Genomic DNA, 22,365 nt, shown 5'->3' with positions numbered 1-22,365 from the left:
AGTTAGGCGAGGCTGTGGTCCATGCGATCAATTCGGTTAGTTTCCTGTAATTCTGGTTTTCTTTCTGTCTGCCCTCTGATGGATGAGTATAAGAGGCTTGTGGACCCTTCCTGATGGGAGGGACTGGCTGTGGGGAAAACTGGGTCTTGCTCTGGTGGGCAGGGCCATGCCCAGTAAATCTTTAATCTAATTTTCTGCTGATGGGTGGGGCTGTGTTCCCTCCATGTAGTTTGGCCTGAGGCCAAACTGGTAGGGGTAATGACTGTAATGGCGACCTCCTTCAAAAGGACTTACACCAGCACCCTGAGCCTCCCAGGACTGCTGTGGCCAGTGCCCTGACCCCGTGCTGTCGACCCACACCCCACCAGAGACTCCCACACACACAGGCAAGTCTGGCTCAGTCTCTTGTGGGGTCATTGCTCCCTTCTCCTGGGTCCTGGTGTGCACAAGATTTTGTTCGTGCCCGCCAAGAGTCTCTGTTTCACCAGCCCTATGGAAGTTCTGCAATCAAATCTCGCTGCTCTTCAAAGGCAGATTCCCCGGGGATACTGAGTCCCTTTACTTGGGTAGTCTGGTGGGGCCTGGAACCTTCAGAGCAGTGAGAACTTCTTTGGTATGATTGTCGTCCAGTTTGTGAGTCGCCCGCCTGGCGGCCCGACAGTGGGGCTCATGGTGACTCCTCCAAGAGGACCTGGGCCACAGGCCGCACCTCCCAGGACTGCTGCTGCCGGAGCCCCTGTCCCTGCAGCAGGCCCCTGCAGGAGACCTTCAGACACCACGGCAGGTCTGGCCCGTCTCTTGTGGGCTCACTGCTCCTCTCCCTCGGTCCTGGTGCACGCAAGGCTTTGTTTGTGCCCTCCCAGCATCTCTGGGGGGCATGAGGTTTGATCTTAGACGCGATTGCACCCCTCCTACCATCGTGTTGCGGCCTCTCCTTTGCCTTTGGTTATGGGCTATCTTTTTTGGTCGGTTCCAACTTGAATTTGCATTATGCATCCCTTAACACTGGCTGGAGGTATTACGGTGATACTGCTTTTGGCTTCACTTCTGAGTTCATACTGCATTTATTAATGAATTTAATCAACAAATGAATTTATTAATAGTACTTTCCCAAAGAGAAACAGATCCCAACTCTTCCCACACCATCTACCAAACCATGTAAGGAAGCCAGGTACTTCCCTAAACAGTTCTTCCCTAAACAGTCCAAGATTTGCCAGAGAGATGGAAACTGCAGAACTCAGCCTCAGTGGATGGGTTGGGAGGAATTACAGGAGTCAGATGGGTGTGGACTTCCCAGAGGGAGGGAGCAGTGCCCTCCGGGAGAAACTGTGACTTTAAGCAGCCCTGTATGTGAGTGTATGTGGGTGAGTGTGTGTGTCTGTGTGCATGTAGGTGTGTGTCTGTGTTAATGATTTGCCAGAGGCTCATTTCACAACTTACCAAGGGTCAGCTTCCCTTGAGCATGTCCAGGTTCGGTCCCCAGGGCTCCTTGCCCCTGGCCAGCTTCCTCCTGGAGCGTCCCCCAGGCAGCCCTCGACATGATCTCCATTACCGAATGGCAGAGTGAGTGCTGGGGGCTGGGCCCATGCTTCTGAGGGGGCTGGGCTGGGGCGCGGGGAGGTGCGGCCCCTCCCAGCCTGGCCGGCCCTGGGGAACCTGCAAGGTGACCTCTGGAGCCAGTGGCTGGGAGCTGCCACGTTGGCCTCCTCCAGGCCGCAGGGCTGAGGCCAGCTGGGATCCCTGCCGTCCGGGGTGGGGGCTGCTCAGGGCTCCCAGGAGGCCAGAGGCTGCTGCCCAGAGGAACTGGCAGGCTCACCACTTTGATCCCATCCCCATTCAGGATTCTGAAACTGGGGGTACTGCAAGGGTGAACCTAGAAGGCCTCTTATTCAGACTTTTTCCCCCACAAACTGTTAAAGTCTCCTGTAGCCCTGGCACCTTCTTATCAGAAACTAAACTCAAATCCTCTCCCTAAATCACCCTGTCTTCACTCCTAAGTGTCTTTCCCATTTCTTGCCGAGAGAGGACAGGGAGGTAGTCCCCAGGGCCGGGAAAAGTGATGAGAACTGTGGCTCTGTGAGTTTCGCTTGGGTGAGTTACTTAAAGCCAGTGTCTCATCCGTGAACTGGAGACAGTATCCATTCATTCACTGTCTCCTCTATGTGCCAAGCACTGTGTTGGGCACAGCGTATGCACCAATGCATGAAACATATATTCTCTGCTTATACTCCAGGATGAGGAAACAGGTAACTAGCCGATGAAGAGGTCAGTATATAGTATGTCAGGTGGTGATACACCCTCTGGACAAAAATAAAACAGGGTAAAGAGGCGTGCGAGTGACGAGTAGGAGGGGTTACTGCTTTGTATAGAGTGGTCACTAAACTCCCCAGGGAAAGTGCATGGGAATTGAGGGGGCAAAGCCACGTAGCTGTATGGAGGGAGAGATCTTCTTGGGAGAGGGGAACACCAGGGCCAAAGCCCGGAGGCATTGGGTAGGAACACAAGGCGGCTAGAGTGGGTGAAGCTCAGCGAGGACGGGAGAGCGGCAGGAGGCTGGTCAGGAGGCCACCCAGCAGCCAGGCTGCATGAGGATTCCAGCTTCATCTGCAGAAGACAGGAAGCCGTTAGAAGAGTTTGTGCAGAGGAGTGGTAGATCTGCTTACGTTTTTAAAAGATCCCTCTGAGTACTGGCCTGAGAGTAGACAGCAACAGAGAGGCCGGGTAAGAGGCAGGAGACGGTGACGGGGAGACGCTCTGAGCTGATAGATGGTGGGGAGACCAGGGTGGTAGCATCAAAGTGGTGGGAAATAGTGCTAGGTGTGCGCTGAGCAAACTGCCCAAAGGGCTTGCTGTGGATTGGATGTGGGGTGTGAGAGAAAAAACTCAGGAGTGCCTCCAATATTTACAGCCTGAGCAATTAGAAGGGTTGAGAAGGAAAGCAGGAATTGGGTTTTAAACATGCTGAGTTTGTGGTCAAGTAGGTAGTCAGGTATATGAGTCTGGAAGGGAGAGAAATCTGGGAATTGCCAGCATACGGATAGTATTTAAACCAGGAGGTTGTCTGGCGCACACTTTCTCAGCCTCCCCACTACTGACATTTGCAGGCAGGGTAGTTCTTTGCAAGGCAGGAGACCCCATTTTGATTCCTGGGTTGGGAAGTTCCACTGGAGAAGAGATAGGCTACCCACTTGAGTATTCTTCCCTTGTGGGCTCCCCTTGTGGTTCAGCTGGTTAAGAACCCGCCTGCAATGCGGGAGACCTGGGTTCAATTCCTGGGTTAGGAAGATACCCTGGAGAAGGGAAAGGCTACCCACTCCAGCATTCTGGCCTGGAGAACTCCATGGATTAGTCCATGGGGTCACAAAGAGTCGGACGTGACTTTCAGTTCTTTGTTTTAGGGGGGGTCCAAAATCATTGCAGATGGTGACTGCAGCCACGAAATTGAAAGACATTTACTCCTTGGAAGGAAAGTTATGACCAACCTAGATAGCATATTCAAAAGCAGAGACATTACTTTGCCAACAAAGGTCCGTCTAGTCAAGGCTATGGTTTTTCCTGTGGTCATGTATGGATGTGAGAGCTGGACTATGAAGAAGGCTGAGTGCCAAAGAATTGATGCTTTTGAACTGTGGTGTTGGAGAAGACTCTTGAGAGTCCCTTGGACTGCAAGGAGATCCAACCACTCCATCCTAAAGGAGATCAGTCCTGGGTGTTCTTTGGAAGGAATGATGCTAAAGCTGAAACTCTAGTACTTTGGCCACCTCATGCGAAGAGTTGACTCATTGGAAAAGACTCTGATGCTGGGAGGGATCGGGGGCAGGAGGAGAAGGGGACGACAGAGGATGAGATGGCTGGATGGCATCACCGACTCGATGGACATGAGTTTGAGTGAACTCCAGGAGTTGGTGATGGACAGGGAGGCCTGGTGTGCTTCGATTCATTGGGTCGCAAGAAGTCGGACTGAGGACTGAACTGAACTGAAATGAACTTCCTATGATAGGATTTTAGCAGCATCCCTGGCCTCTCCCCACTAGATGGCAGTAGCACACTCTCACCACCGACTGTGACCATCAGCCTGTCTGCTGCTGCTACTGCAGCTAAGTCACTTCAGTCGTGTTGGACTCTGTGTGACCCCATAGACGGCAGCCCACCAGGCTCCCCCGTCCCTGGGATTCTCCAGGCAAGAACACTGGAGTGGGTTGCCATTTCCTTCTTGCGAACAGAATTGCCAACCACCATCTATCAGCCCTCCCCCAACCCACCAAGTTGAGAAACACTGACCTGGAGGAAAAATAAAGAGGGCTGAGGCCTGAGCCCAGGGACAAGCCTACATTTTATTAAACCAAAATGTGCAAAGTTCTAAGAAGAATGTGCTAAGTTCTGAGAAGAATGTGCTAAGTCAGTCCTGCGAGAGAGAAAAATGAGGCAACCAAATTAAGTCAGGAATGGAGAGAGGACCAGACTTCCCTGAGAAACTGACATTTACGTTGAGACCCGAAGGCGGAGTGTGTGTCAGCCAGATAACAAGTGGGAAGCAGCCCTGTGTACAGAGGCCCTGAGGTAGGAAGGCCCATCCTGGAAACAAGGATGTGCTCGGAGTGTGGAGGGCGAGGATCATACTCTTGCCTGCCCTGCTCCAGGAGATGCAGTCGGAAAAGCAAGCCGAGGCCCCGTGATGGGCCCGGGAGCCGAGGCACGGCTGGGAGGACTCTTTCCTTCTAAGCCCACGGGAAGCCATGACGGATTGTCCGATGCACTAATACGAGTAGACTGCATGTTTTCCAAGACCCCTGACGACTGTATGGAGAAGGGATCACGGGGGCAGGAACGCAGCAGGAGACTAACTGGGGAATGTCGCAGAGTGCAGGAAAGAGGAAATGGTGGTTTAGAATTAAGTCGTAAGCGTGGAGAGGAACGGACAGCTTTCAAGATACACTTGGGAGGAAGGAGCGATAACACTCACCTGTGGATCGAATGGGGAGGGGGTGGCGGAGCTGTGAGGCCACTGGGCTTCTGCCTTGAGCTGCGGGGTGGATGGTGACGACATTTTATTCATTTGGGGAAAACTGAGCCAAGTGCAGCTTTAAGGAAGGAAACCAATAGCTCAGTTTGGACCTGTTGAGTTCAAGATGTCCTGAAGAGAGAAAAACATGCAGATATGCCAAGTAGGCAGCTGGATATGAGTTTGGAGGCTCAAAGAAGCCAAGAGCTAGAGAGAGAAATATCGACATTGTCAGCACACAGGAGATACTTAAAGAAGTGGGAGTCCATGTGCAACTAGACTGAGAAGAGAAATGAGCTGGAGCTGAAGCCCTGAGTAGTTCAGACCCCGGGAGGGAGAGAGAGAAAGGGGAGCTGGCAAAGAAGCCTGGGAGGAGCGGCCAGAATAGCAGGAAGAAATCGAGAATATGGTGTCTCGGAGCCCACTAGAGGATGCTGCAAGAAGGGGGTGGCCAGCTGCTGACAGAGGAGGCCCGACCCCTATCCTTTGCACTTTGGATGTCGGAGACCCTGGCCAGAGCAGTTCCTGCAGAGGGGGTGGGGGCAGGAGTGGGCTGGACAGGGCGTTCAAGTCACTTCTCTAGAGTCAGTCTGCTGGGTTCACACCCTGGTTCTGCTGCTGCTGGCTGTGCACCCCAGGGCCCAGGTTAACACCATTCACGTTTCAGTTCTGTTTGTGAAATGGGGGGCACGCATACCTACCGCATAGGCAGTTATGAAGACGAGATGAGTTAATACGCATGAAGCGCTTAGACTGCCTGGCACCATGCGCTCACCAGTGTTAACAATGACTACTATTAGTCAGAGCTGCTAATTCTGTAAAGAGAAACAGGCTCTTTCTCTTCCCCTTTCCCTCCTTCTTCAACAATTCCGTCCTAAAGCCGTACTGCGGAAGCGGGGCAGTGCCCAGGGCGGGCGTCAGAGCGCTCCCCAGGTTGGAGGGTTCACGCTGGGTGGGGTTCAGCTGGCCAGGAGGAGGGGGGCGTCTGGCAGGGTCGTGGTGGGAGCTGGAGAGTCACTTTATGTGGAGGGTCCTGCAGACTCCGACTTCAAGAAACGCCCTCAGTAGCGGTCAAACGGGAATCGTGCGTCACCGACAGTGGCAGGAGGAGAACACGGCATCACCTCTTGCTGATATTTCTGCATAACCCGAATACAGACACGCGGAGACATCAGACAAATCCACATAGAGGGAGTGCTACTGGATGACCGGCTCAGATCTTCCAAGTGTCAAGGTCCTGTCAAGGAGAGACTGCAGAACTGTTCTAGACATAACAGTCTGAAGAGACAAGGCAAGCACATGCCACGTGTGACCCTGAACTGGACCTTTTTGCTGGGAATGGTATTACAGGGACAACTGATGAAACATGAATGGGGCTGAGCGCTGGATGGTAGTCATGTATCAGTGTTAATCTCCTGACCTCTAATAAGAGGTTTTTATAGTGGTCATAAAAACTTAAGATATTTTTGTCATTCAGATTGTGGTCTTCCTCCACAATATCCTGGCCCATGTTAAATAATCACAACAAGGTAGAAATACTTCTTGATCCTCAGTTTATTGTCTCTTCATGCATGGACGCTCAGTTGCTTCAGTCATGTCCAACTCTTTGCAAACCCATGGACCGTAGCCTGCCAGGCCCCTCTCTCCATGGGATTTTCCTGGCAAGAAAATTGGAGTGGGTTGCCATGCCCTCCTCCAGGGGATCTTTCTGATCCAGAGCTCAAACCCACTCTCCTGTGTCTCCTGCATTGCAGGCTGATTCTTTACTGCTGAGCCACTGGGGAAGCCCTTATTGTCCCTGAGGGTAGAAAAATCATGCAATGGAAAGAACACAAACTTCATAACGACCAAGGAGGTTGTATTTTGCCCAGTGTCTTGGGCTCTAAGAGATTTAATATGGGCAGGCATTCTAGAAGGTAGAAATAGGAAGCTTGAATATATTACAGAGGTTTGTCAGAAACAGGAGGAATTGCTCTTTGTTGCAGATGGATTCTGGTGGCGGGGCAATATGTTGAGAGAAATGATGCTGTGCTGGTTCCTAACAAATCCAACTCTGCCAAAAGGGAGAACTAATTAGGCTGGCTTTTTTTTTTTTTTTTTTGAATATGAGTTGACTGAGGTTTCAGTACAAATCTCATTTCTGTATTTTTAATGATTCTTTTAAGGAAAGCCTTTAGCCTTATTTCTACACTGGAACCGGTGTTAATTTCCTCCTAAGATCTGTATGATAACAAGTTGCTGTTTTTGTTTAGTCACTAAGTCGCGTCCAACTCTTTTGCGACCCCATGGACTGTAGCCCGCCAGGCTCCTCTGTCCATGGGATTTCCAGGCAAGAATACTGGAATGGGTTGTTATTTCCTTCTCCAGGGGATCTTCCCAACCCAGAGATTGAAACTGTGTCTCCTGCATTTCAAGCAGATTCTTTACCCACTGAGCCACGGGCACAGATTAGGAAAGATTAATTACCTGAAAGACAATTGTGTTTCATTCTCTTTCAGTTGTAAATATAATGAAGCCAGTAAGCCTTGTCCTCATAATTCTGTTTTTATTTTGTTTTCTTAGTTCTGCTCTTAACAACCAAACTTTTAGCAACTTTTTACAACGCTCTATGGAGACATAGCAGGTTCAATCCCTGGGTTGGGAAGATCCCCTGGAGTAGAAATGGCAACCCACTACGGTGTTCTTGCCTGGAAAACCCCATGTACAGAGGAGTCTGGTGAGCTACAGTCCATGGGGTCAAAAAGAGTTGGACATGACTGACTGACTGAGCACACACACATAGAAACATGGCAATAATACCAATTTCACAGAGATGCTGAGGATCAGTTCTGAGATGTTAGTTAACAAGTCCAGTAAAAATTTTATTTTTAAAATTTACCTATGTGTTTTCTTTTTAAAAATTAAGCTATTTTTAATAAAGCTATACATGTTGTAGTTGAAAAAGACACTCTAGCTTTCTCTATTCATCATAACAAATGATTTTCATATTCAACAAAAAGAAAATAAGGCATTTTAGCTATATTAAGTAAATAAAGTGAGTTGCAAAACAATATAAACAATAAAATGTAAACTTTAAGTTGTACCTCATCAGTAATTTTTTTAAAAGGAAGCAACATGATTCCCTTTACCATAGCATCAAAAAGAATAAAATCCTTAGGAATAAACTTAACTAAAGGGGCAAAAGTCTTGTACCCTGAAAACTAAAAAATGTTGCTAAAAGAAATTTTAAAAGATGCTAATATGTAGAATATTCCAGCAAATTTGGAAAACTCAGCAGTAGCCACAGGACTCGAAAAGGTCAGTTTTCATTCCAATCCCAAAGAAAGGCAATGCCAAAGAATGCTCAAACTACCGCACAATTGCACTCATCTCACATGCTAGTAAAGTAATGCTCAAAATTCTCCAAGCCAGGCTTCAGCAATATGTGAACCGTGAACTTCCTGATGTTCAAGCTGGTTTTAGAAAAGGCAGAGGAACCAGAGATCAAATTGCCAACATCCGCTGGATCATGGAAAAAGCAAGAGAGTTCCAGAAAAACATCTATTTCTGCTTTATTGACTATGCCAAAGCCTTTGACTGTGTGGATCACAGGAAACTTGGAAAATTCTGAAAGAGATGGGAATACCAGACCACCTGACCTGCCTCTTGAGAAATGTGTATGCAGGTCAGGAAGCAACAGTTAGAACTGGACATCAAACAACAGACTGGTTCCAAATAGGAAAAGGAGTACGTCAAGGCTGTATATTATTGTCACCCTGCTTATTTAACTTATATGCAAAGTACATCATGAGAAACTCTGGGCTGGAAGAAACACAAGCTGGAATCAAGATTGCTGGGAGAAATATCAATCACCTCAGATATGCAGATGACACCACCCTTATGGCAGAAAGTGAAGAGGAACTAAAAAGCCTCTTGATGAATATGAAAGAGGAGAGTGAAAAAGTTGGCTTAAAGCTCAACATTCAGAAAATGAAGATCATGGCATCTAGTCCCATCACTTCATGGAAAATAGATGGGGAAACAGTGGAAACAGTGTCAGACTTTATTTTTTGGGGCTCCAAAATCACTGCAGATGGTGACTGCAGCCATGAAATTAAAAGATGCTTACTCCTTGGAAGGAAAGTTATGACCAACCTAGATAGCATATTCAAAAGCAGAGACATTACTTTGCCAACAAAGGTCCGTCTAGTCAAGGCTATGGTTTTTCCTGTGGTCATGTATGGATGTGAGAGTTGGACTGTGAAGAAGGTTGAGCGCCAAAGAATTGATGCTTTTGAACTGTGGTGTTGGAGAAGACTCTTGAGAGTCCCTTGGACTGCAAGGAGATCCAACCAGTCCATTCTGAAGGAGATCAGCCCTGGGATTTCTTTGGAAGGAATGATGCTAAAGCTGAAACTCCAGTACTTTGGCCACCTCATGCGAAGAGTTGACTCATTGGAAAAGACTCTGATGCTGGGAGGGATTGGGGGCAGGGGGAGAAGGACAACAGAGGATAAGATGGCTGGATGGCATCACTGACTCGATGGACGTGAGTCTGAGTAAACTCCGGGAGTTGGTGATGGACAGGGGGACTGGTGTGCTGCAGTTCATGGGGTCGCAAAGAGTCAGACACGACTGAGCGACTGAACTGAACTGAACTGAACTGAATATGTAGAAAGACCCATATTTGTGGATTGGCAGACAATGTTGTTGTTAAGCTGTCAATACTATCCAGAGCAGTCTACAGATTTATTGCAATAATCTATCAAAATCCCAATGACATTTTTTGCAGAAATAGAAAAATTCATCCTTAAATACATATGAATCTCAAGGAATCTTGAATAGCCAAAGCAATCTTGAAAAAGAAGAACGAAGTTGGAGGTTTCAAACTTCTTGATTTCGAAACTTATTACAAAGCTACAGTAATCAAAGCAGTGAGACTGGCAGGAAGACAAACAGAGAGAAGGATGGAATGTAAAAGAGAGCCCAGAAACAAGCCCTGGCATACCTGGGCACATGGTTTTCAACAAGGGCACCAAGACCACTCAGTGGAGAAGGGACAGTCTTTTCAACAAATGATGTTGGGGAAACTGGATATTCACAGGCAAAAGAATGAAGCTGGAGCCTTACCTTACACCACATATAAAAATTAAAGTTCATTTTAGCTCTAAGTAAGATCTAAAACAGTTCTTAGAAGAAAACAGAAGAGAAAGGCTTCACAATGCTCGATTTGGCAATTATTTCTTGGGTGTGATACCAAAAGCTCAGGCAAGTACAGAGAAAATAAAAACATTGGACTATATAAAAATTTAAGACTCCTGTGCATCAAAAGACACGAGAGAGTGAAAAGGCAACCTACAGAATAGGAGAAAATATTTGAATAGGATAGGAAATATAGGAATAGGAAAAATATTTATCATATATCCGATAAGGGGTTACTATCCAAAATATACAAAGTACTCCTATAACTGAACAATAAAAAATCCAAACAACCTGTTTTAAAAATGAGCAAAGGCCTTAAATAGACACTTCTCCAAAACAGATACACAAATGACCAACAAGTGCATGAAAGATTCTCAACATTAGTAATCATCAAGGAAATGCAAACCACAGCCTCAGTGAGATACCACTTCACACCCTTTAGGATGAATGCTATCAGAAACAAAACAGAGCAAAAACCAGAAAGTAACAAGTGTTGGTGAGGATGTGGAGAAGTTGGAATCCCTTGCACATCACTACTAGGAACGTAGAATGGTGTAACTTCTGTGGGAAATAGTATGGGGCAGTCACTTTGCTGGCTGCAGTACAGACTTCCAGGTGATGATCTGGTCGATGACTTCTGTTTCCCTATCAAGTGTGAAGGGTCATCACTGGAAAGTCGGTGACCAGAGCAGTTTAGAAAAGAAAGGAGAGGCTGTGAGAATCATCAGGAGGACAAGCCTCCTGAGCAATAGGGCAGGCCAGCTGAGCAGGTCTGAGGTCCTCTGGGGCTGTGGCGATGAGTCTTTGGTGCTACTCTTTCACCCGGATGTGAGTTGGCATCAAGTGGCTCCCAACTACAAGAAAACAGGGACAGAGCAGGCAACGGGTTGTGTTCAGCCGGAGTCACAACCCTGATAATGATCTGGCAGAGAAGAAGTCAGAAGATCTTGAAGACAAGAGGGAACTGCAAATAGAAGCAGCGAGGGCAGCACCGGCTTCCTGTGGTGAGGGCAGGGTGTGGGCAGGGCCCAGCAGCACTTTCCAGGCGCTAAACGGAGGCTTGTGCCCACCTGCCCCTTCCTTCCCATCCTTCTCTGAGAGCATGGAAGCCAAGGTTCCGGGTGACAGCAGAGCCACCCTGCCTCCCCCCCCGGAGGGCACCTGTCCAGGGGCAACGGGGGCAGCTGCAGCATCCCAGCTTGCTCCCCAAACCCATCCCACCACAACTTCCTTGCCCATTGCAGAGATTGGTGTGGGCACCACTGGCTTCGGCATCTTCTTCATCCTCTTTGGAATGCTCCTGTACTTTGATTCGGTGCTGCTGGCCTTCGGAAATGTGAGTCTTCCAGCCCCGTGAACCTGCGTGAGGTCTCCACTGCCGGGAGGGTCGGCCCCGAGTTTACCCAGATTGGGTCCAGCCAGGCATTGTGTGCCACCTGCGTTGGGCAGGCAAGGGCTGGTGGCTGGGGATGGACAATAAGGCCTCCCGGGCACAGAGGACCTGAGGACCTGGATTCTCATGCTAAGCTCCGGGTGAGGCCCTGGGCTGGGGGTGGGGGGCGGGAATTCAGATGAATCCGACACTGGTGCTCCCTTCAGAATCCCACCACCCAGGGAGGGGAATGTGACATCAACCTCATGGCTGGGGAGGAAGGCAGGGGCAGTGGTAAAGTCACTGTAAGATAAATACACCTAGTATAGAAAGAGGTGCTTGGGGGAAAGAGTACGCACAGTGAGAGAAGGACGAGAAAGAATTTAGAGAAGAAAGAGTGTGGGGAGGATAAAGCACTTCCAGGTGGGTGGATCTGCTAGAGCCGAGGTATGGAGAAGGCGGGAAAGCACAGAACATGCTGGAAGAGGGCCGAGAGCTCAGTCTGACAGGAGCCCGAGGTGCTCGCAGGGCTCGGGAGGAGCCTGGCTGAGGTGGCGACAGGCCGCGGGGTGGAGGGCCGGGGCTCCGCCAGCTCCCTGGGACTCGGGTGTGGCTGCCCAACCTACTCAGGCCTGGCTTCAGCCTCTGTGAAATGGAGTCTTTTCCATGTTACTTGGGAGGTGTGACGAGAAATATCATACATGGGGAAGTGCTTGGGATCCAAGAAACCAGGCTGAGCTGGGTGACAAGCGAGAGGCCTCCAAAGGCCTCGGGTCCCCTGCCTCTGGGCCCTTCTGCCCATCACCAGCTCCAGTAACTCGGGGCTCCCGCTGGCTCGCCCTCACTGATACATCGGCCTCTGAAGAAGGAGCAGGTCCTGCCCCCCAATCTGGTGCGGCTCTGGGCTTGGCCATGGACTCTGCGGGGGGCGGGGGTCCCGCAGCCAGCGTGCCTGCTCTCACCCTCCCAACCCCTCTGCCCCCAATCCGGTGCGGCTCCGTGCCTGGCCACGGACTCGGGGGCTCGGAGCCAGCGTGCCCACTCTCACCCGCCTGACTGCTCTCCCTCCTCACAGCTGCTGTTCCTGACTGGCCTCTCTCTCATCATCGGCCTGAGGAGGACGTTCTCCTTCTTCTTCCAGAGGCACAAATTCAAGGGCACCAGCTTCTTCCTGGGGGGCGTGGTCATCGTCCTGCTGCGCTGGCCTCTCCTGGGCATGTGCCTGGAAACCTATGGCTTCTTTAGCCTCTTCAGGTGAGAACAGGTCCTGGGCCTCGCGATGGGCACCCCAGGGCCTCTGAGCAGCTGAGCTCAGGCTCCAGCGGGTGTGGGCAGCGTGACTGGCAGTGCGTGCAGAAGCCAGACTTTATCCCAAAAGAGGCGGAGACTCAGAAGGGCTGGGAACGGGGGTGGGCCCCTGGTGGACACTGTGAGCTGGAGGAACAGGCACACCCACCAGCAAACATGGAGTGCCTGCTGTGTGCCCATCACTGTGCCCAGCACCAGGGAGGAGGCCCAGGACCTGCCCGAAAGCCTAGCAGTCAGACAGGGAACAGGGACAGTGAACTCACATCTGCGAAGCCCCTCACAGGCATGGAGCAGGCTCACAATTTTCCCCTCATTCTGTCATCTCCACAACCCACCGTAGGGCTGTCCTCTTGTAGATAAGGAAACCAAGGCCCAGAGAGGCTGCCGCTGCCTGAACTCTCACAAGGAGCATGCAGAGGATCTGAACTTGATCCAAGTGTGGATCAAAAGTGCGAGTGGGGCCTCTGCAGACTCAGTAGTTCTAGCCAAAAGTAAACCTTGACAAAGACAGCTTGCAGCAGCATTGAAGGGGGAAGAAAATCACAGCTACCAGAGACCTCAGAAATGCAAGTGGACCTCAGGGAACCGAGGTCCAAGGAAAGGAAGTAGCTCAGCCAGAATTCAGATCTCTATTCCCTCCCCACACCAGCCTCTGTGCCCCCAAGCCCTTTGGAGGGTCACCATTCTTGCCAGGGGAGGGGTGTGGGGAGAACAGTCTGAGCACAGCCCCCAGTGGTGATCCGTGCCGGGGCTTGGAAACCTGTGGCTGCTGGTTCACAGCCAGTCTAGGGAGAGACGACTAACAAAAATAAACATTTCCCAAGCAGTTCTTTGTGGAGATGTGGATGCTATTACTATTAACCCCATTTTACAACTGAAAACAGATTCAGAGGTGTTAAGGAATTTGCCCAAGGGCCAGTGAGAGGTGGAGTCCAGATGGGACCCCAGGAGTCTGATCCCAAGGCCTTCATTCATAACTACCCCACCGTACTGCCTCTTGAAAAGCAGGGGTGCAGAGCCATGCCTACCCAGGGTCCAAGGGCCTGCTCTCCCAGGAGCCAAAGCTGGAGCCTGTAGCAGGACCTCAGCCTCCCCTCCGGCTCATCCCTGATCCCCCCTCCGCCTCTCTACTCCTAGGGGCTTTTTCCCTGTTGCCTTTGGCTTCCTGGGCAGCGCCTCCAACATCCCCTTCCTGAGTGCGGTAAGTGAATCATGTGAATGGCTTGGTGGTGGTCCTTGGGGAGGGGGAAGCACACGGACTTGGTGAAGCTGCAGAGGATCCTTTCCCATCTCCCCTCAAAACCCCTCCCCAGCTGGCCCGTCTCAGCCCCTTTTCTCCGACAAGAGCGGATGAGGGTTCTGTGAGCAGCTGTGCCAAAGGTGTGGGTGTTGGGAATGGTGTCGGTCAACAGCTCCCTGTTAGAGCCAAAGAAACAGAGCCTTAAGGGGTCTCAGTGACCCAGCAGAAAGTGCCAGATTCCTGGAGAACTGGGCCTCTATCCTTTTCTTGGGGCAGGGGGTGGTCCCCGGCCCCGCCCCTCCCCTCTCTGAAGCACCTGGAGTGAAGAGAACACAGCCCTCTAGAAGCCCAGGGAGGCCCTCGGCCGCCCCTCAACACGCCCGCCCCCGGCACACCCCGCAGCCCCCTCCATACCTGCACCTGGCACTCCAGCTCTCAAGGCTGGCTTCATAATGACCTGGATATTGAGTCTGCTCCCCGCTCTTTGTCTGGAGTAATGATTCTTGCCTCCCACAGCTGTTCCAGAGGCTTCAAGGCACCAGTTCAATGGTCTGAACAGCAGAGATGCACTCCTTGAACTTGGATCACTGGGCGAGGGGGCTGGAAAGGAAATGGGAGACATCTCGCAGGCGCCCACCCCGCACTGACTCATTCCCCTGACGCATCCGGACCTCTCCAGGTCCAGAAGGACGGACGGAGCCAAGGGACTGACCTCGATCCCCAAGCCAATGCAGGAAGCCGTCAGGACTGCTGGGAACAGAGACCCAGAGCCCACGAGAGGAAAAGCAGAGATTAAACCCCTAAGCTGTGAACGTGCCCAAGACTCAGTGTCTCTAGCCCACTAAGCCCACTCTCTGACCCAGGGTGGGCGCAAGTCATCATTCCGCCCAAGGAGGGGCAGGCCAGCCCTCACGGCCCATCATTAAACCCTGGTGTTTACCAGCCCTAATGAGGGAGATAAGATGTTTGCAAGCCCCTGTTAGCAGCAGCTGTTAAACAAGGGATGAGTATTAATCCCCAGGATGGTGGGAAGTGCTTCCCAGCTACTGATTAGGTGGATGTCTGCACAGCGCACTCTCCAGGCAGCTTCTGTGCTGGGGTAGAGGGCTGTGCCCCTACCTTCTAAGAGCCCCAGTCTGTCTTGGGAAGCCCCTCATCTAAGGGTAAAGCGCACTCTCGCAGGCCCAGGAAAGAGTCAGGAATCCCCTGCAATGAGCACATTTAATACGTTTCTGTGAGGGCCCCTGCGTCTGTGCAGAACCAGGGAGCGGGTGCTGAAGATGCAAGGAAAGCAGACCTCCCCACTTTGAAGAGAGGTTCACGGCGATTTCAGAATGGCGAGGCTGTGGCTCCACAGGATGTGGCCGAGGTGCTGCAGGAGCCGCAGGTCACACACCCTCACCTGGAGAGCTCTCCTCCGTTCCCTCAGCACTCCCAGGGACACCTGCCTTCTGCCTTTTTGCGCTGCCTTCCTAGCTGGCTGCTCTCATGCCTGTCTTGCCCATCTGACCACCGCACGTTCCTCTCCAAACCCTGAGCTGAGCTCAGGAATTGCTTGGGGAAAGAAGGGAGCAGAGAAGAAAAAAGAGACAATCCCCCTACCAAGTCCTAGACCCCAGCCCCCAACCCAGAAGCTGCTGTCTGGTCAGAGACCCCAGCTGAGCTGCCAGGGCTGGGGGGTCACGGGGGACAAGCGTGCCGAGCCTCCCCCATCCTCAAACAGTCCCTTTCCACGTTGTTTGGGGGCAGAGTGGATCTGTGAGTGGGCCTGGGGTGAGGAGGCTGCAAAGAACTATTAGGAATCAGAAAACCAGCCCTGGAAGACTCCTGGAGAGGGAGCAAAAGGCTGATTTTAGCCACGGGCACCAGGAGGCAGGAGCCAGCAGCAGGGAGCAGGAGGGCTGCACTCTCCGAGGGGCTGGGGGCGGGCAGAGGTGGGTCTGTGCCTGCAGACGTCACCCCGGGCTTTATAAGGGACATGATCAGGGCATCGGTGAGAGTGAGCCCAGGAGCCCAGCTCGCCTGCCTCCAGGTGCCCCCCCGCCCAAGCGGTGTCATCCTTTGGAGACCCCTCAGGACACAGCCAAGGCAAGGTAGGTGGCCTGCAGCCTCCACACCAGGGGAGGGGTCTGGCCGGACCCAGGGAGGCTCACGAGGTGGGAGCAGGCATGTGTCCAGACAGGCCAAAGGGGTGCTGATCTTCCCTGATGACTGGGATGTCGGGGTAAATACACTGACTTGCACTTTTTGAAACCAGGACCTTGGGGGTTACTTTCTGGGGAGTGACTGCAGTGAATGAGCTCCCCATGGCTGGGATAAGGGGTCCCAGAAGCATCTGGAGGGGCCTGGGGAACACGGGGGGCTCCTCTGGGCAGTTCCCCGTTGCGCAGATGGCAAACACAGACATAAACAAAGAGCTCGTGAGTGCCCTGCCAGCCCCGGCACTAGGAGATGGGGCCACCCCAGAAGGGAGCCACCCCACCCCAAAAGCTTTCCAAGCAAGCCTGGAGTTTCTGTTACTCTCTAGGTTCAAAACCCCTGGGACAGCGGGACCACAAAATCGCCACTGTGGCCCTTGGAAGCTGACGGTTCTTTTCCAAACAGTTCAGTTCCACCACATGTTAAAAGCCCCTGTGCGCAGGACAGGTAGGAGGGAAAAACCAAAGTTCTCACACGGCGCCCATGGCAAGCACTACCTCTGCTGGGATGGGGAGGAAGCAATACAAGTGAGAGGAGCGTGAAGGAGGAACACCGCCTTCGAACCACACAGCTTGGCCACTGCCCCCTCCCTCATGTACCACCCTGCTTCTGAAGAGCAGCCTGAATTCTCCATCCGAAAGCTCATCTACACACACTCCAGTCTGACTCACACCGCTCCGAGATGAAGCCTCTGGTGGCCCCTTTCCCAGCTTCATCGCTCACTCTCTCCCCAGCCAACACCCACCCCCCCGGCAGGCTGGAGGGCGGCACTTCCCTCTACTCCTGGCGTCGGCTTCCTTGCTGGGACTGCCGTCGATGAATCTTTATTCACCTGGCTGACTTGTGCTCAGAAACTCAGCTCAGGCACCACCCCTGCAGAAAACCTGCCTGGACCCTCCAGGTCAGGCTCCGGTGGGCTCTGAAGCACCCCGGGCGGCCTGCAGTGCTGCCTGCTCCCCACCAGTCTATCTTTCATTGTTTGATGGACAATCTCAAAGTGCCTGATGACTTTTCCAAAGAGACATCAGACTTGGGAGCTGGAAGAGCCGGAGGAGGGCAGTGGAGGATAAGAAGGCAAGGGGGTGAAAAGGGGCTCAGGGTCTCCCCGACCACACCCACGTGCTCACAAGCCTCCGGTCAATCACTGGCCATGTTACCTTGAGACGGTCTGCTTATGACTCAATTTCTTGCGCTAGATCTCAGGGGAAGGCCCGGGGAAGGTGTGCAATACCTGTTGTTGTTACCAGGAATGATTTCTGAACTGACCTGGACCCTGTGCATCCATGGTCTAAAGCCACAACAGAAACAGTTTTACACTCTTCTCTCTAGTGGATTGAACCTGTCTCCACTCCACAGCCTGCCCCAGGCCTTAAGGCCGGTGCAGAAAGCCATGATCTGGGTTTCAGGGTATCACAGAGTCAAAGTCTACAAGGAAAGTGACCATCTGAGGGGACAGTTAGTGGCCAGTCTGATCCAAAGCTCTTATTTTTCACAGGTAACAATAAGATCCAGAGATTGGGGGTGGACCTGTTCTAATCTCACAGGAGGGAGGGAGGAGCTGCAGCCACATTTGAGTCCTTCTGATACCATTCTTATCCTACCCCATACTTGCATCTCGGAGGGAGCAGGAGGGGACTGGGGCGCAGGAGCAAGAACAGAGGGATGGATGGGCTGAGCTGCCACTGGCAGCCGATGGGTACAAACAGCTCCCCCACCCACTTCCCCCGGACCGCACAGGGAGGTCCGGCCTTAGATCCGGCACCCACACCCGTTCCGCTCAGCCTGCAGTGCTGCCTGTTCTCCACCCATCTGTTGTGTTTGCTGGACAGTCTCAAAGTGCCTGATGACTTTTCCAAAGAGAAATCAGCCTTGGGAGCTGGAAGAGCCAGGGGGCGGGCAGTGGAGGATGAGAAGGGAAGAGGGTGAAAAGGGGGTCAGAGTCTACAGCTCCCCCCTCAACTGCCAAGATCACACAGTCAATTAAATCCATACCCTCTCAGGGCCCGCAGAGAACAGAATGTGGAGACAATCGACCTGATCCATCAGGGAAAGCCTTTTTCTCTTTCCTGAATTATAGGCAATAAGACAATTTAATGATGGTTTTCAAGGCTATGAAGGGTTATGAGAGCAAGCAAGATGATTACTTCTTCCTTTTTTCTTGAAAAAGGAAAAAAAAGAAGTTCCTGTTACAGCAAGAGGGGCTGGGCCAGATTTAGAAAGGCACGCTCCAGCTGGGAGAGTGGAGCACGGAGAGCTGTGATTCCGGCAAAGCCTAGCGTGCAGGCAAGAGGCCCCTGCTCCCAGGCTCCAGGGAAATGGCCGGGGCCTCAGCATCCTCCACTCAGTGCAGCTCTTTGCCCACCTCACTTAACCCCTCCCTGCTCATCGTTACACTGCATCTCACTCCTCGTTTTTCCAACATTCCTCTCAAGCAAACCCGAAGTTCAGAACCCTGGCCATTTTCCAACCTGAGCAGTCCTGCCCCTTCCACAAGTATGGCTCCTCCCTCCCTTCTTTCCTTCCTAACTTTACTGGCCTTGCCTGGCAGGAGGCCCTCCCTGATGATCTTCACCTTAGCATGAGTTTAGCTTGAACTATATGGCGCGAGGGCTCTCAGTCCTATTTCCATGCTGTGTTGGTTCAGGCTTGTCCCTCCACGGGCAGGGTTGTCTCCTCCCTTCCAGGTGCCTGCTGCACGCGGGGCTCTGCCCCAGGGCCTAGCCCAGGCAGCGAGCCTAACCCCGTTCCTCCTCCCTCTCTCTGTCTTGGACTCAGGGCACTTCCAAGACCTGCATCTTCTCACCAGGATGAACGTGCTGCTTTCCTGGCAGCTGATGCTTCTCCTTTGTGCCACCGCCTTCAGGGAGACACTGGAAAAGGTGGTGCCCATGGAGAATCCTAGAACCACAGGTACAAGTTGTCTGGGAAGAAGGTTGGGAGGGAGCAGTGAATTGATGCAAAATGAGAGTTGCCACATTTTTCAGAGATGGCTAATGTGCGGCTATGAATGTAAAGCTGCACAGTGGAAACCTAAGGTGACACATGCAACACACGGGGCTCCACTAGCCTTGCGAGCAAGAGACGGATTTCTGCCGTTACAGACGTCAGGAGGCTCACCCAAGTGCAGGTGCTTGGTAACCCCCGAGCTCCTTCACGGGCTTCTCTGCTCGATGCCAACCGCTCCTCTGTGCAGATCTGCTGGGCAGGCATTTACTATGCAAGTCTATCTTATCAGTGACCTCAGTTCCTTTATGGGGAATCTGAAAAAAAAAAAAAAAAACCTACACAAAAGGATAGATCCTTAATACCTCTCAATCTTATGAGTTCATTGTGGGATTGAAGAGCTGGAGAAACTGAGGCCCAAAGAGGTAAAGAAACCTTCCCAAAGTCACTCAATCCAAGGCTGCAGAAACCCAGCAGGTGCTGAGCTCCCCCCAAGAGGGCCCTCTACAGGGCGTGAGCTAGTGGTCACCCCCAAGTCAGGAATCAAGGTTTAATGCTGCTCGGTGGTCAGCCTGGCCTCTTGGGACCTGTGTCCCTCTCCAGCGATGGAACGTGCACCATTCTTTCTACACAAGATGTCCTTGTGCCCATAGATACCCCAAAGGGGGCTTCCCTGGTGGCTCAGTGGTCAAGAATCTGCCTGCCAATGCAGGAGACACGGGTTTGATTCCTGGTTTGGGAAGGAGCAACTAGGCCCAAGCACCACAACTACTGAGCCTGTGCTTTAGTGCCCATGAACCACAACTACCGAAGCCCGCACACTTGAGATGTGTGCATACTTGAGACTCCACAAGAGAAGCCACTGCCAAGAGTAGCCCACCTACCACGACTAGAGAGTAGCCCCTGCTCGCTGTAACTAGAGAAAGCCCATGTGCAGAAGACCCTGTGCTGCCAAAACTAAAATAAATAAATTTAAAAAAAAGATGTTCCAATGCAAAGAGACCGTGGACGCAGGCGTCCCTTGCCAAGAACATCTCTCCTGGGACCGGGTCCTCTTTCTGGGTAAGGGAGGATCCCCCGGAGAATAATGTCATCACCGCCCTGGGGACACTGAGCTCTTGGCTCTTTTTGGCAAAACCTTTTAGGTGATGCTAAAAACAGTGATGCCTAAGTAGTGATCCACCTGCTGGGATGATGGCTGTAACTGGACAAGAGGTCCTCGTCCCTCCCATCTCAGCCAGGCCCAGGGCCCTCCTTGGAAGAGTATCACTCACCCTGGGCCAGACTCACCCACGCTCCTCTCCTCCAGAGAGTGCAGGGGCACTGAAGAGCAGGGCTCAGAGTCAACTATCCTCCTCCACCCAACACACACCCACTCACACCCCAGACAGCATTTCCACCTATCCCTGGCCACAACTGGCTGGGGCCATTGTCTCCTGAGAGCTAGCTGCACTATCTTACTGCTAACAATTTAATGAACTTAATGAGCCTTGCATGTGAAGTGCCTTCCAAGTTAGCCTCATTAGCCCTCAGTGTGAAGGGGAGAGATTACACGTGGAGTAGGGGAGGCGAGCTGGTTGAGGTGACCCAGTTCCCCTTCTTTGCTGAAGCCCTGATATAGCTTATTAGGGGTCACATTTGCTGAGGGTGTGGGAGCACAGTGGTCTTTGCTTCGCTTTCTTCATTTGTATGACTGCAAGCCTTTCATTAGTTTTTATATATTTAACAAGGCTTTTTGAGGCCCTGCTATGAGCAAGGCACTCTGAAAGACTCAGATGAGTGGACATGGCCCCGACCACCCCGAGGAGCTCGGTCTAGTAGGAGCCTGATGAAAAGCAGGGGTACAGGGCCAGCCAGCCGCGAAGAGAAGTGAAGCTGATTATTTCCAAGCTCTATCCTGCTTGCTTCCTTAAAAAAAAAAAAAAGAAGAAGAATTCAATGTAAAAGACACTCAAGAAAATCCTGTGAAATATCTGAAATCATAGCTATGTTGAAGGAGAGAGGAGCAAATGGACTAGCCACCGAAGCTAAGATGCTGCTGGTGCCCAGCGTGGAGCGCTGAGCTTCCTAGGGGTCAAGCGACAAAAGGGAAGCCGAAGATGGGGATGTGAGGAGGTGGTCCAAAGCCTTTCTCCGGGCCCCCGCCTCACTCAGCATCTCCCTGTGGCTCTGTCCTAGGCTCGCAGCTTGGACCCGCGACGCTCCGGGCGCCCTGGGAGCAGAGCCCGCGGTGCGCAGCGGGGAAGCCCGAGGTGGCCGGGCCTCGGCCTCGGGGGGCCGCACTGTGCCCCCCTGAGAGCTCCGCGGGCCCCCAGCGGCTGGGCCCGTGCGCCCCGCGCAGCCGCCTGATCCCGTCCCCGAGGGGCGCGGTGCTGGTGCAGCGGGAGAAGGACGTGTCCGCCTACAACTGGAACTCCTTCGGCCTGCGCTACGGCAGGCGGCAGGCGGCGCTGCCCGGGAGCCGCAGCGCCGCGCGGGGCTGAGCGCCGAGGTAGGGCCTTCGCCTCCAGCCCCACCCGGGCCGGAGTGGGGCGGGCAGGGCAGGGCTGTCGACCTGCAATTTGTGTCCCGAAGCAATAAAGGGAATGCTGCCGACTCACCTGCGTGTGACCTGGGGCTCATTTTTGCAGGTGACGCGGGTGAGATTGTTACCCTGTCTCTCAACTGCATCTTCAGCTGGTTTTAAGGTGGCTTTATCATCTTATCGAGGTCAGTGCTTTTCAAACTAGAGGTGGTGAAGGACCAGCTTGTTTTTCCCCCAATGGGGCAGATCAGTACTATTACACACACATACACACGCACACACACACAGAATCTAAGACTTTAAAAAACAACCAAAAAGAAACCCCAGTTGGATGCTGCTTGGGTGGTATTACAGCAACATCAAATTACTATAAAATTTTCTGAAGACATTATCTCAGTTCCTAGACTTATGTCACTGCAGCTGGGTAGCAAGCATTTTACAGAGGGCCCTGAGCCCGGCGCCCACACTTTGAGGAGGGGGAAGGCAGCTGGCTTAAGCACCGCCCCTTTTCCCAGGGAAGTTTTCAGCCAGTCGAACAGCCTGATCTGAGAGACTATACTGACCGCTGCCCCATTCACTGAGGTATAAATGTCACC

General features: G+C 52.3%; 2 protein-coding genes across 3 annotated transcripts; both read left to right on the top strand.

The window, feature by feature from the left end:
- Positions 1 to 1,436: 1,436 nt before the first annotated feature.
- GOLT1A (golgi transport 1A) lies at positions 1,437 to 14,919 on the top strand. 2 transcript variants are annotated; one of them, XM_027564206.1, is made up of 5 exons: positions 1,437 to 1,563; positions 11,428 to 11,519; positions 12,697 to 12,809; positions 14,001 to 14,064; positions 14,620 to 14,915. In XM_027564206.1, exons 1-5 carry the CDS (start codon positions 1,539 to 1,541, stop codon positions 14,656 to 14,658), a joined length of 333 nt encoding a protein of 110 aa, XP_027420007.1. In that variant the 5' UTR covers positions 1,437 to 1,538; the 3' UTR covers positions 14,659 to 14,915. The 2 variants fall into 2 exon arrangements, with proteins under 2 accessions (XP_027420007.1, XP_027420006.1); XM_027564205.1 differs by having other exon boundaries at positions 1,439 to 1,563; positions 12,631 to 12,809; positions 14,620 to 14,919.
- Positions 14,920 to 15,010: 91 nt separating this feature from the next.
- Positions 15,011 to 21,844, top strand: KISS1 (KiSS-1 metastasis suppressor). The gene is made up of 3 exons (XM_027564204.1): positions 15,011 to 16,196; positions 19,078 to 19,212; positions 21,424 to 21,844. The coding sequence occupies exons 1-3, from the start codon at positions 16,082 to 16,084 to the stop codon at positions 21,726 to 21,728; spliced, it is 555 nt and encodes a 184-aa protein (XP_027420005.1). The 5' UTR covers positions 15,011 to 16,081; the 3' UTR covers positions 21,729 to 21,844.
- Positions 21,845 to 22,365: the final 521 nt, after the last annotated feature.

Source organism: Bos indicus x Bos taurus, chromosome 16 (assembly GCF_003369695.1).
Source record: "Bos indicus x Bos taurus breed Angus x Brahman F1 hybrid chromosome 16, Bos_hybrid_MaternalHap_v2.0, whole genome shotgun sequence".
Classification (NCBI taxonomy): domain Eukaryota; kingdom Metazoa; phylum Chordata; class Mammalia; order Artiodactyla; family Bovidae; genus Bos; species Bos indicus x Bos taurus.
Note: the sequence above shows the minus strand (reverse complement) of the source record. Positions and strands in the feature narration are given on the sequence as shown.

Bases quoted from the DNA above. Each gene is read 5' to 3' on its own strand.
- GOLT1A (XM_027564205.1), top strand. From the start codon at position 1,539: ATGATCTCCATTACCGAATGGCAGA. The intron at 1,564-11,427 runs GTGAGTGCTGGG...TGCCCATTGCAG, and splicing joins CTCCATTACCGAATGGCAGA to AGATTGGTGTGGGCACCACT. The intron at 12,810-14,000 runs GTGAGAACAGGT...CTCTACTCCTAG, and splicing joins GGCTTCTTTAGCCTCTTCAG to GGGCTTTTTCCCTGTTGCCT.
- KISS1 (XM_027564204.1), top strand. From the start codon at position 16,082: ATGATCAGGGCATCGGTGAGAGTGAGCCCAGGAGCCCAGCTCGCCTGC. The intron at 16,197-19,077 runs GTAGGTGGCCTG...TCTTGGACTCAG, and splicing joins CAGGACACAGCCAAGGCAAG to GGCACTTCCAAGACCTGCAT. The intron at 19,213-21,423 runs GTACAAGTTGTC...GCTCTGTCCTAG, and splicing joins GGAGAATCCTAGAACCACAG to GCTCGCAGCTTGGACCCGCG.